General features: G+C 31.6%; 2 protein-coding genes across 3 annotated transcripts in view; one reads left to right on the top strand and one right to left on the bottom strand.

The window, feature by feature from the left end:
* The window catches only part of LOC139501381 (protein mono-ADP-ribosyltransferase PARP12-like), a 275,921-nt gene that overhangs the window by 252,814 nt on the left and 8,513 nt on the right, over nt 1–14,594 (top strand). The window contains exons 2-4 of one of the 2 annotated variants that reach the window (XM_071290424.1): nt 10,673–10,884; nt 11,978–12,814; nt 13,243–13,405. In XM_071290424.1, the coding sequence (XP_071146525.1) occupies nt 12,127–12,814; nt 13,243–13,405 (851 nt within the window). In that variant the 5' untranslated portion in view covers nt 10,673–10,884; nt 11,978–12,126. Of the gene's footprint in view, nt 1–10,672; nt 10,889–11,977; nt 12,815–13,242; nt 13,406–14,594 lie in introns of those variants that run through there. The other variant, XM_071290425.1, reaches the window with a different exon arrangement.
* On the bottom strand, nt 1,033–9,362 carry LOC139501383 (uncharacterized). Its single transcript, XM_071290428.1, has 5 exons — nt 8,866–9,362; nt 7,842–7,991; nt 6,071–6,215; nt 4,165–4,404; nt 1,033–2,469 (listed from the first exon to the last, which is right to left on the bottom strand). The coding sequence occupies exons 1-5, from the start codon at nt 9,270–9,272 to the stop codon at nt 2,293–2,295; spliced, it is 1,119 nt and encodes a 372-aa protein (XP_071146529.1). The 5' UTR covers nt 9,273–9,362; the 3' UTR covers nt 1,033–2,292.

The raw sequence follows: 14,594 nt of genomic DNA on the forward strand, positions 1-14,594 counted from the left end.
CTAATGTGGTGATTGTTGCTATATATCATATTTATTTTTCATAATTGTTTTGTACATTTTTGTTAAATTTTAATTTCTTGTGATTACTTCTGATTTTAGTGTATGTCCAAGTTATTGTAAATGCTCTTTTGTTCCCACGTTGGAAAGTTCCGAGCGGAAATAACTCACTAGCCAAAAAGTTCCAGAGGAACTTATTATTGTGTGTTACTTTGTTCTTCCTCTGATTCAAAAGTTCCACCGGAACAAAGTGACTAGTTGAAATAGTATACATTTTCGTTATTATGTAAAGGGGCCAGCGAAAGCAATCCTTTGAGTGTAGGAGTTTCTCCGTGTAACCTTCGACTGTTGTCTGCTCTTAGATCAGGTTATTGTCTATATGACACATTCCCCATTTTCATTCTCAATTATATTAGGCACTGGCTACGGTTACATGGAAATGTAACAACAATAAAAATATTTTTGTTACACTGGAGACTAATTGCCGGAATGAAAAGTTGAGCGAGGAACCGATTTATAACGAATGTAACAATAATGACTGAGGCTACGGTTACATTACGCTGAGAGTAATAGTAATCTCAGCATTACGTTATTGTTACATGAAAAACAGCAATGTACGCTAGATTTATTAAACTTAAATCTTCTATAGTTGTATTGCTTAATTCTTTCATACATTTTGTATATACTAAACAATACTTGTATAATACTCATTGGCGGATCCAGGGGGGGTTTCCGGGGTTTGCCGATCAATGCATTTGAATGGGAGCATATAGTTGGACCCCCCCTTTTTATCAAATGGCTGGATCCGCCCCTGATACTGATAAAAAATAAATATTATTATTCAACAAATGGTGTATAACTTGAATAGTTTTACGTATTAATGGTTTTGATGTTCTTAAAGATACTACTCAAGATTAGGAGTGCCAAAGGCGAAAAATATAGTTCAATGGTTTCACTTTTTTAAAGTATTTAACTGCACACCTTCTCTTATTACTGTCATTATACTTTGAACCAATTTGTTTAGGGTGAAAAACATTAAAACTTTGGATGCGTTTTAATAAACGAAACTAAAACAATATCAAGACATAAATTTCATACAGCTATACAAATTGATGCAAATTGATACATCAAAAGCAAAGATGGCTAACTGTCACTTAAATACTAAGAACTTCTGTATGTACACGTATCAGATGAGGATGTAATTTCGTTCGTCAAAAATGTGTCGGACTTTAAAAAACACTTATAGGATTTGTAGAAATTGTCATTGTAAATAAAAAATTACAGTAAATGAAATGTATGTAATAAATGTATGTATTGTAAATATAAAATAAATGTCTTCAACTTTTATTATTAGTACAAATTTCTAGTCCCATCGTACATTACTGTTTTTCATTAACAATAACGCAATGTATAGCCTCAATAATTATTGTTACATTCGTAATTAAACAGGTCCTTACCCAACCATGCATTCCGGCATTTAGTCTCTAATGTAACAATAATATTTTTATTATTGTTACATTTCCATGTAACCGTAGCCAGTGCCATTTTATTAACGTCTCAAATTATAACTGAATTAAAATATCTTGATTACGGTTAAACTGTCTTCCATTACTAATATCATAATAAAAAAAAACATTTATTTAAACTTTAAATAACTGTAATAGTAGGAATTAAGAAAAACTTGTTTGTAACTTCAACTTGTTGAAAACATAAGGCAGCAACCATTTGACAAGTCGAAAACAATTTTTTTCTTTCAATTTTAGCATTACATATAGATGCCACATGTTCTCATCCTAAATATGCATGTAACATTTGCTGCTGGACTTTAGGCAGCAATCAAAGCATCCATCTATTCATAAGGAAATGAATTATAAATCTAAGATCTAAATGTTGGAAATATTGGAAGAGATTTTTATTCTTGCTATCAAACAGCTCTTACAAATAACAGATTATAATGTAATGAAATGACAAAGCGATGTATTAATCTATAGAAAACAAGTCTAAATTGAAAACAAGGCTCAAACCAATGATTGCGTTGGAATCTTTAGAATATATTTACTTGTTGCCATTTGCAAAAAGAGGTTAGCACAAAAAATGGCAATAGTTTTTTTTAAATTCTGTATCTATTCCATGAATTCCTTTTTCAGTTAAGGAATCTTTTTTAACTGACCACAACAAGAATTCCATTCACACAAATATGTTCTAGATTCCCTCTTATTGATTACATCTGATTAATTTTACCAAATGATCCTTGTCAACATTGTCAGATATTTTTAATAATTGTCACTATACATGCTATATGTTGTTTAATCTGATGAAACTTTCTATAAGTGTACATCGATCTTTTTCAACCAAGATGTCCAACGGTCTGGAGTAAGTAATTGTAGCTAGGTCTTTCTCATTATCCAGGTCTTCACTATATCTCAGCTTTCTGTGATGGGATCTGTTCATTTCTAGTAATGTGAATAAAACCTGCAAATGAATAAAAGGAGTATTTCATGAATGGTGATCAATTCTTTTGAAAGTTTCCTTCAACAAAATTAACTGCAAAAATACAATACATGTATAATATATTTAACAGGTAGCCTATCTACAGTGGATTCATTATTATTCATAAGAAACTAATTTTCGTTGATTTTATTATTGGTGCATACTTAAATCATTAATATAAATGTTCAATGTGTCTTGAACATGCCTCAGATAAATCAGTAGGGTTGTGATAATAACATCAAATATCATCTCTATAGGGCCCTATGGATCCTACAACAACCCCTATGTATTAAATTATCCTTTTCAGATCTACAGGAGGTTAGAAGAAAACCATCTAGCTTATATCTTACAAACTTTCTTTAAACAACAAAATCAAATATTCATGAAACTACAATGTTTCCTCCACCCACTAAATCTACAATACTAAATAATTTACAGGACGGTTGGCGGGTAAGTAGTTTGAAGAAATGTCTTGTCCATCAGACTACAACTCTTCAGAAGGGTCAATAGTTATTACAAAAATGTTTTATCACAAACAGCAAAGTACCATCATTTTCCCTGTGGTTGAAAATTTCATACCTGATTATGTTCCCCAAATTTTTCAAAACCTAATTCATGTATTGCAAAATCAATAAAATCAGTTTGTGCACTTACAAACATGTATTTGCATTTAGCATTTAACAAATATATTTTTCAAGCCCAAAGACTAACCATTGTGGACAATTAAATTTGCAAATAAACCATTCATCTATGACTTTGGGCATGTAGGACTTATTTATTAATTTCATAAATTTCACAATGGAACAAAATGTAAAACAGTTTACAATTTCATTTTTTTCCTAGTTAAATGGGAGATAACTCTGTAAAAACTCTGAAGCAAACACAAACCTCAATAATTTGAACTGCAACTTCAATGTATTTATACAAAAGTTGAAAACCCATCCTGTAAAAAGACAGCATCCTAAAACCATCTAACAAGATGCCAACACGAATATATAGTCACTAATATAATGAAAACAAGCTGGGGATGAATCGGTCATTGATTGTCCTATGGAAAGAGAAAGAGGATATAACTAGGAAGACCCTACAGTGGACCCCAGAATTATTGGCCACAAAGTAAAAGAAAGAAAAGAAGACCTAGAATGACAATGAGACAAACAGCAGTGGCAGAAATTTGGTTTGGTCAACAGTAACAGTCATTGGACATTTTTTTTTTATATAAATAAGGCCGTTAGTTTTCTCGTTTGAATTGTTTTACATTGTCATTTCAGGGCCTTTTATAGCTGACTATGCGGTATGGGCTTTGTTCATTGTTGAAGGCTGTACAGTAACCTATAGTTGTTAATTTCTGTGTGATTTTGGTCTCTTGTGGACGGTTGTTTCATTGGTAATCATACCACATCTTCTTTTTTATATTCTATAAAACAAAACTGCCACCCAACAAAAGCGGAGGACCTTCGTTGCTGGCTTTCATGTCAATGGTGTTCAAGGAAGAAAGTAATAATCCAGAAAAGCAATTATTTATTGTTAATTCACTTAATTCATTTCCTTATACAAAAATAAAAATGCTTTATTTCTGAAGTCATTTTGTTTTTAAGAAAACCTACAATAGATTGACATACAGTGGACAATGTAAAGCTAATCTACAATCCACTTTAGATTTATCAGTTCAATTACCTGTGTTCCTTTAAACATGATCCCTGGCATTCTCATCACATAATCGTCATCAATATACACTGTTTTCTTCAAGCAATATCTATCTAGATCTAACAAAAGTGTGCCTGCATGTTGACCTAGGATATCTTCATTGAAGTCCAACTCTATTTGAGATTTCACCTTGTCATCTGTACATGCTGGGTCCAAGGATGAATTAATTTCTTTTGATCTCATTTGTGATGGCTCAGGACTTAATTTCACCTGTTAAGGTATAATAGAAAAAAAATAATTGCTTTTCAATCTGAAACTTAAATCCACCTTCTTAAACACTAGAGTTCATAATTGGAGCTTTTTTGAGGAAACAAGTTTTCTGAAACTAAAAATAACTAGATGCTCCACAGGGCACAGCTTTATACGACCGTAGAGGTCGAACCCTGAACAGTTTGGGCAAGTATGGACACAACATTTAAGCTTGATACAGCTCTGAATTTGGATTGTGATTGAATAGGTTTCTGACATAGAATGAATGTGGTCTTAGAACTTAAACTTAAAAACTTTAAAATTGGACATTTACCTATCATGGTCCAATATCCAAAATCTAAATACATGGTTAGATACAGCATAGCATAGAACCCCAAGAATTCAATTTTTGATGAAATCAAATAATGTTCAATTTTAGACCCTTTAGACTTCAATGTCGACCAATTTGATAACCAGGCCCAAATATTACAAATCTAAATACATCGTTAGATTCAGCATATTGAAGAACCCCATATATTCAATTTTTGTTGAAATCAAACAAAGTTTAATTTTGACCCTTTGGACCTTAATGTAGACCAATTTGAAAAAGGGACCAAAAATTAAGAATCTGAATACATGGTTAGATTTGGCATATCCCAATAATTCATTTTTTGATGAAATCAAACAAAGTTTAATTTTGGCCCCTTTTGGCCCCTAATTCGTTGGGACCAAAACTCCCAAAATCAATCCAAACCTTCCTTTTGTGGTCATGGACCTTATGTGAAAATTTCATAAATTTCTATTTACTTATACTAAAGTTATAGTGCGAAAACCAAGAAAAATGCTTATTTGGGCCCTTTTTGGCCCATAATTCCTAAACTGTTGGGACCAAAACACCCAAAATCAATCCCAACCTTCCTTTTATGGTCATAAACCTTGTGTTTAAATTTCATAGATTTCTATTAACTTTTACTAAACATGCTAAAGTTAGAGTGCAAAAACAAAATGTCTTCTGACGACGACGCCGACATGATACCAAAATACGACCAAAAAATTTTCAATTTTTGCGATCGTATAAAACTCTGCAGGTTGAATAGGGACATACAATATCAAGAATCATGGGGTAAAGAAAAGCATTAAACTTCAATAAATTTGCATAGAAAACTAAATATTGTGTCCTGATCATGAAGCACTAATGCAACCCCTTGTGTTTTTCTTATGGCAAGAAAAATCAATTAAGTAGTAATTGATGACATAAATTACATTGTGTTAATAATGAAATAGGTCTTTACCAGGGTGTTTTTGACAAGAAAAATATTGTGTTGCCAATTCCTTTCTCCCTAATGAACCTTCCAGTTTTACTTGTTGACACTTTACCTCAGTAACATCCTGTAATATGAAATCTTCTAGTCCTGATTTGTCCCTCCCCCAATCTTCAGACCCCGCCAGTTTAACGTTACTTCTAATGAGGTGTTGACTGCACATTTTCCCTTGTATCCTAATGTTTATAATGGTATAAAATTTGAGGCAAGTATCAGTAGCCTAATGCTGTTCTTCATGCGGTAAATTTGAAACGACAAAAAATGATTAACCTGGGGGCCTCAGTCATCGAGCCCCAAACCCCTGCCTAGTCTGTTACCAATCCCTAGGTACAGCCCTACCCCTCCAGTTTAATTGTTTTATTTACCTCAGTAACAGGTATTACCACTTCCTCTTCAAGTAATACAAAGTCTTCTAGTCCTGATTTATACAAACAAAGGTCTGGTTTTGATACTACTGCCTTGGTTCCTTGTAAATTTCTCCAGACAGACTGAGAGGTATCTGAGCATTCCCTAAAAATACAACCTTTGTTCTAAATTTGCGTCCTCACATATAAAATTTGTATATCTTACATCTAATGATTACTCAGATTAGGCCACTTCAAAAATCTTTTGCTGAATGTTGCCAATGTAACTTGCATGATTGGTCTAAGACAAAGAGTCAACATTTCAACAGTTAAGATGTATCAATGTTTATGTAGATGTAGTTGCCATATATCATGTATATGTTAATGAAACCTTAAATGAAGAATAAACATATGGCATCATATAAATGTGTCATAAAATAAAGAGCAAAAGACTGTATTACTTTAATTTATATGCAAGAAATAAATCTTTTTTTTTATTTTGGTATGCGATCTATCATGTCTATCTGCTCATATTTTTTCTAAAATAATTTTTCAAGGGAGATAATAAAACTGTGTGGACTGTTTTTTTTAAATGTTACTAAAATCTATTTAATATATCTCATATATGTTATGATGGTATGATACTAAACCCCTAACGGGAAGGATTGTGTCTGATGTTCATATAATGAAATCATAATCTTTCAGTCAGTTTAATTGAAGTCTGGAGCTGGCATGTCAGTTAACTGCTAGTAGTCTGTTGTTATTTATGTATTATTGTCATTTTGTTTATTTTCTTTGGTTACACCTTCTGACATCAGACTCAGACTTCTCTTGAACTGAATTTTAATGTGCGTATTGTTATGCGTTTACTTTTCTACATTGGTTAGAGGTATAGGGGGAGGGTTGAGATCTCACAAACATGTTTAACCCCGCCGCATTATTGCGCCTGTCCCAAGTCAGGAGCCTCTGGCCTTTGTTAGTTTTGTATTATTTTAATTTTAGTTTCTTGTGTACAATTTGGAAATTAGTATGTCATCCATTATCACTGGACTAGTATATATTTGTTTAGGGGCCAGCTGAAGGACGCCTCCGGGTGCGGGAATTTCTCGCTACATTGAAGACCTGTTGGTGACCCTCTGCTGTTGTTTTTTATTTTGGTCGGGTTGTTGTCTCTTTGACACATTCCCCATTTCCATTCTCAATTTTATATTCATTTTTCACATATAAAGTTTATTTTTCGTACACTCAGAGGCAGTATTGCTTATTTCTATTTATTATTATTTTACTCAGAATGCCTCTGCCATGTCTGTCAAGTCAGGAATATGACAGTTGTTGTCCATTCGTTTGATGTGTTTTGTCATTTGATTTTGCCATGTGATTAGGGACTTTCCAATTGAATTTTCCTCAGAGTTCAGTATTTTTGTGATTTTACTTTTTATACATTAAAATAAAAATGGTAATCATTTCAAATTACTAATTTCCTATTAATAGTTATTGTTATTGACTTGTCATGATCATAGCCCTATGTACATGATGTATAAAAAAGAATATTATTAAATGAATATCATATGAAAATAACACTTTATATACATGTATTTTCATTCTGACTGATGTATTTTTCTGGATTTATCTCTTCTTCAGGAATGCTCATGATCAAAGCCAAAAAGTTTGAAAGCCTATGATGTATAAGACCTGAAGCAGGTGAAGACTTTTATAACCATGATAACTAAAAGGGATCTAAATATAACAGTCAAATTCATCGTCAACCTCTCTAATCTAAGTTTGAACTTACAAAACTTCCATACAACACATTTCCACAAAACTAACAAGAAGATGTTTAAAGTTTCCTTTGTACTCTTCATAATTCTTCCGTAGAGATTCCATATCGACCATAAATCTGTGTAGACATTTCAAAAATCTAGACACCTTGAATTTGATGAATCTGAAAATGTAAAGTATATACAAACTGTAGATAAGCATGATAAGTGGAAAATATCAGTTTTTTATACTTAAAACATTGCACACATTTTGGTTAAAGCCTATAATGACACATGAATGATTCTAAAGTTGAGCAATGTTGAGTATATCTGCTTTTCACACATTGTCACAAAAAAATTAAAATAAACACTCAGGTTCTTACATTTGTAATTGTCAAAAGTATGTAATATATTTTTTTTTTTTCAGAGATAAAAAAGTACCGTAGTCTAAGCTTACACATAGACATAAAGTAAACATAAGATATTATTTACATGCTTTATCATGTTTGTTATATATGTATTAGCTAGGTTACAATCGGAACTGCACATGTCATGCATGTACAACAAACTCCAAATAGTTAAGAACCATATGAAGAGATGACAATTATAATTATATATATATCATGTATATCAAGCACAATTTAAACAATTCAGTGGCTGATCTAGAAATTTTCATAAGGGGACCACAGACTGCACTTAAAGGGGGCCAACTCCAGTCATGTTTTAGTGTGATTGCCTATATGATCAATGTAATTTGTCCTACAAAGAGGGGGAGGGGGGGTCTGAGCACCCTGGGCCCCCCTTAATTGTAAATTTCATAAATAAATAAAAGTAAAAAAAAATTAAATTAACTTAAAACGACCTCATACAGGCATGCGCAGGAAAGTAATCCTCAAAAAGTTGATGGTATTCTGTAACTATAAATGAAGAATCCGTCTCTACAATTTGAAATACTCCAGTGTGTATCTCAGGAAAGAAAAAATATTATCGCTTTTAAGATGTATACAAGTGATTAGGAGCTGCATGTGTTATCATTTTGCAAGTGCTATTGGCGTATACCTATCATGTTCAGGATTTTTGTTCACTTTACAAATGGTATCCTCCAACTCTTTCTTCATTCCGTTTTCTATTGCAGTGTAAAAATTGTAGGTTTCATCAAATGTTTTGTATGATGCATTAAACTGCAAGGATGACTTTAAACTGTCTGTAAAATGATGTTGCTCTCTACTGAATGGCTGTAATGTTGATATTCTTTCTAGAACATCTAATGGGTCATTAATACATTCTTTTTCATAATAGATATTAAGCAATTCTGCATGTTTTGTTGTCCAATTATTGACACTTGGTGGTAGATTTCCGCTACGTATTGAACGACTTATTTCATTTGACAACTGTAAACTTGGGGTATCGATATCATTTCCCACTGAACTGTATTCCTCGTCTAAGAGATCAAGTTCAAGAGACATGGTTAAGAATTATAAAATGGTCATGTTGTATCACTGTCCACTGCAAAATCACAAGATACCACACGGTAAAGGGAGGGAAATGATAAAACCGGTCTCACTAATTAGCGACAACAAAAATTTTAGCGACAACAAGCGTCAACAAGCGACAAGAAGCGACAACAAGAATTATTTTAGCGACAACAAGCGACAAGAAACTATTTAGCGACAAGAAAACATTTTTTTTTAATTAAAATTAATTATTGCAATAAATATTAGAAGAATATGCAAAAGAAAATAATTTTAGCGACAAGAAAGTTAAAATTGATAGAAAAAAATGAAACATTATTTACATAATATTTTATCATGTATTATGAATAACAGCCACTATTACGTTTAATTATTGTGTTATGAGATTACTTCTCCTTGTGTTTTAGAACATATTATTTATCTTATAATTTGTTTTTTAAAACTCTTTTCATGCAATATATATTCAGCTCGCAAAATTAATTATTTGTGCATCATTGTCCTGAAAATATTGACACAAATTGTGAAATACAAAGAACTGAAATCAAACAGGAGGAAAAGAAAATTGAAATGTGAATATTTTCATCTTTTTATATGTTTATTGCCTCATTAAACGATATTTATCATGTTTATACATATTGATTGAAGATGAAAGGAAATTAATGACAATCTTGAGTTTTCAACAGGTGTTCACTATTTACAATGATTGTATATTCTGGCGCGTGTAATTGTATAGTCTGACGCGTGTACAAAGTTGAAGGTGTTAATTGGATGTTATTGTAGCAATAAAACAGGGGACACGCGATTCGTTAATCTCATGATTTGATGTTCCACATTGTGTGTACTGTTATTACCTTAGGATGAAGCCACATTTAATGATGTTCCTATCAAGAACAATGAATTATACTGTTAGAAAGGAAATAATATTTCATGTTTTTGTTTCAATAAATCCTTCAAAGGAAAGTTGACCTTTTTTTTGTTTTTGTTTCAAATTTATAGCGTGTGCATTTCCTTTGCTCTACCAAAAAGAAGCTCAATCTCTTTCTTCTTCACAAATGTTAAATTTCTTCATCTACCAATATACTAATATAAACTTCACAATCTCTTTCTTCCTCACAAATGTTTCATTTCTTCGTCTATCTATATAATAAAACATTTTAATTAGACATATCTGCTCGTATATTTAAAAAAAACATTAAATACAAATTTCTTTATATCTAAAAAAAAAATGTTTTCTTGTCGCTAAATAGTCTTGTTGTCGCTTGTTGTCGCTAAAATAATTCTTGTTGTCGCTTGTTGACGCTTGTTGTCGCTTATTGACGCTTGTTGTCGCTAATTAGTGAGACCCGATAAAACTAATATTAATATTTAATTTTCCTAATCAGAGATTATCATAGGGCTCATTACAAGCACAGCAATCATTAAATTATACAACATAATTATGATTATTGATAATCACTAGCTGTTCAAGTGTAAAAGGGCTAAAAGGGGGTAACATTTTGTACAGAAACTTAAATCCGGAAATAACACCGTCTTTGACAAATATTTAGAAATAATTTTACTTTCATTTTCGATCTGGAAATAAAATGTGCCAAGCCTAAATTTACAAGTAGGTATGAGAAAGATGAATACTTTGTCAATATAAATATGTTTTACCAGCAATTTTTCATATTATGAATCACCTAATGGATGACCGTCACATAGTATATGTTTATATCAAACAAAAGGAAAGAGAAACAAGTGATGACACATTTAAACAATTATTTTTATTTCTCATTCCAGGGCGCAGTGCTCTGTTTAAGTAGAGCACCAACATAAATAATGTGCACACTTTATTCAAGCATAGTGACATTCATAGAAGTAATCAAACCGATTAATAGATGATTGAGAATTATTTATAGGCACCTAATTTATATGGGGAGGAAAGAACCAGCACAAAGAGGGATAACTCTATGATAACATTTATCTCATCCTGATTTTCTCAGAAACAAACTTATGATAAGTTAAATTTTACTCTGTAGTCTGACTGACTTGTCCCCAGCTTGTCTTGAGCTAGCCTTTGGACGGTTGGACATCAGAGTAATCTCAGAATAACTAATGATATATCAAACATGTTAAAATATTCTACACTTGTTATGATTCAGATCTATACATAATTTTGAAATTTACATATATCTTTATTTTTATCAAATTTGAAATAGTTTTAAATCTTCTGCTCTTGAGTGACAGAGTGTTGCATTTTTGTATTTACAAAATGAATTGATTTCATCTATTAATCAGTTGCTATTTTTTTTTTACTTGTAGATTTACTAAACATGCCAAAAAATAAATATAAAAAATGTGCTGAATTTTTCAATAGACAAAATTATAGATGTACACTGTAAATATTCATATCTAGCATGTCTTAATATTTTCTGGGACATTTTGTTAGTATATTGTATTTTAAGTTTACTTTAACTATAGTCTGAGTTCAGTGCCGATAAGTATAAGTTATATCAGGTACAAACATATCAATTAGTTCCAGCAAGGATTTGTATTATAGTCCAAGGTAAAATTTAAACAGTCAGTGTGAAAAGTATGAGTACCATAAATTAAAAGACTGGTTGGTTAGTCTCCTTTAGGAATGCTATATTTATACATGATTTTGTTTTTTCATGTCAATACAACATACAATATAACCAGATTTATTTTCTTCATTGCAGTGAGAATAAAACAGTTAATGTACATGATGTACATGTATGTAGACCAAATGTAATAATGAGTTGACAAGACTTTGACATTGGTTAATCAGAGATCAAATAGATTTACATTCCATTAGAAAACTATTATCACAAAGGTAGCTGTACAGAACATGGCTTACTTCATACCCTCTAGTCAGTTAAACAGGGGACCAGTCATACCAGATAACCCAGATGTTCAAATCATTAAACAATGTGTTCGATATTTGTCAGCGTCCAATGGAAACACGGAATCTGAACAAAATTTACAGGCGGCAATAGAACAATGTCTTGGGAGAAAATTCTCTGCATCTTTGATTCCATTTTTAAAAAGTTATCCAAAGAATTTTGAAATTGAAACAGATGGAAGAAACAGTTTTATCAGTGCTTTGACCAAGTTAGAACTTTGTCCCACACATTGCTCAGGTCGTGGGACATGTAGAGGATCTCCTATTTGTGACAAACTCCACATTTGTAAATTCTATTTATTGTCCAATTCCTGTCATGTAGCTAAATCAGGAAAAGTTTGTGCTTTCGGACATGATCTAACCACAGCACATAACAAGGCATTGCTCAGGGAAAATTATATTGATGAACTGAGATTGGAAGATTTACGAAACCTTTTTAAAAGTGTTAAGAGTAGATGTCCGATGACAACGCCACAGATTTGTAAATTCTATAATGTAGGAAAAGGATGTACTAAAGATATAAGAGGTCAGCCATGTCCCTTTCTACACCTCTGTAGATTCTATATCAGTGGGACATGTAAATTTGGAAAGGGATGTAGAAGGAGTCATGACCTTCTGAACCAACAGGTCAAAGGTAAAGGGACATGATTTATATTAAAAGCTATATTGTAAAGTTGCATTTTCCTTTTCACATACATGTTCTACAAGATTACAAAGTTTTTTTAAAACTGATGACAGATTGCTTTAGCAATTTATAAAGATGACTTATAACATGTATAAAACATTTTGTAATTCAGTGTTCGTCTATGGTCTTTTATTTCTAAAATTTGTTTTCTTGCACAAGTACACCATATGACCATGTATACTTTATATAATTACTTATCATTTGAATTGCAGACATCAGAGACATGTAATGACATTATATATTTCTCTGCAGACATTTTAATAGACATTTAATTTACCATAAATTTTATAACCAGATGATTGATATCAATTAAAGTGAAGCATCATCAGATTAATAACAGTACCTTTATTTAATGAACAAATGATTCTTTATTACAGCCCTTCTAGAAAAGTATGGCATAAGCACACGTAGGAGTCCAAAGGAAGTTTTAGCTGACCTTCAAGAGATTGGAGTATCACAGTTTGGAGATGACAGTGATTCTGGTAGTGTGCAGTCATCTACTGGAAGACAAACAACATCAAGATTTCAGAACATGAAAAGGTTTGTGTGCTTTTTATAATTCTCCAGTATAGATATTAAAATAAATCTGGATGTTTTGTAAATGACATTGAAACAGCATCCAAACATAAGCAGAATGGATATCTAGTTTTTTCAGTGTTTTTCCTAAAATGTTTATACCCCATCCTTTTGAATTTAAGTTCTTTATTTTTCTCTAAATAAGTTATCTTTCAAAAAATGATTACCATTAATAATTGGGTTAAAAATCCTTTTGGTCACTCTTTACTTCATGTGTACCTGCACCTTGTGATTGAACTCAATTTCTTAATTCATATGATATAAACACATGATATAGGAGGTGGCATGTTCAGTGGGATGATATAAACACATGATATAGGAGGTGGCAACAGTGGGATGATATAAACCCATGATATAGGATGTGGCAACAGTGGGATGATATAAACACATGATATAGGATGTGGCAACAGTGGGATGATATAAACACATGATATAGGAGGTGGCAACAGTGGGTACCAAAAAATGTTTCAATCTCTTCTTTGAAGGTCAAATTCAATGCAACTTAGTTGTAATCTACTTAAGGGGGTTCGCGGGTCTAAATCATTTATATAGGATTTCTCTATATTTTTCTATAAATGAACTTTATCTTATAGTTAATAGAAAAATAAAATAAAAAAATGGGGTCACCGTTCATTTGCGCTCACAATCTGCCTTCGAAAGAAGCATACATCTTTGTAAAAGTGTTTTTTTTCTGTTGACCTATTAGGAGAAATAAAGGTAATATCGAAATAAAAAAAGAAATTTATTACAGAAATCGCTCAAATTTTACAATAATTTAGTTTAAGTACAGCATATATCGAAATTATATTAAAAAATATAGGTCATCGATGAGTTAACAGAGATATTTCAATTTTAAAGCCAAAATGGCATTTTTCCACCAAAGGGAGATAATTTGGAACTTTTTCAATGATGTTTACATTTTAAAAGTCATCTGGGGCCAACACGAATTAATTGTTTTGAATGTTTCTAGTACCATATGATAAAGTAACAACTACAAAAGGTAATAAATAAAATTTGTAATAAAAAAAAATGTTTAAATTTTTTTCTGAAATTTTTATACCCTCGAGCCTCCTTAATAAGTAGTTCTTTTTTTTTCTCCAAAAATTATGTCTGTTTCTGAGTTCTGCTCTGATTTTATTTGTCCGTATTTTGT

Source organism: Mytilus edulis, chromosome 13 (assembly GCF_963676685.1).
Source record: "Mytilus edulis chromosome 13, xbMytEdul2.2, whole genome shotgun sequence".
Taxonomy (NCBI): Eukaryota; Metazoa; Mollusca; class Bivalvia; order Mytilida; family Mytilidae; genus Mytilus; species Mytilus edulis.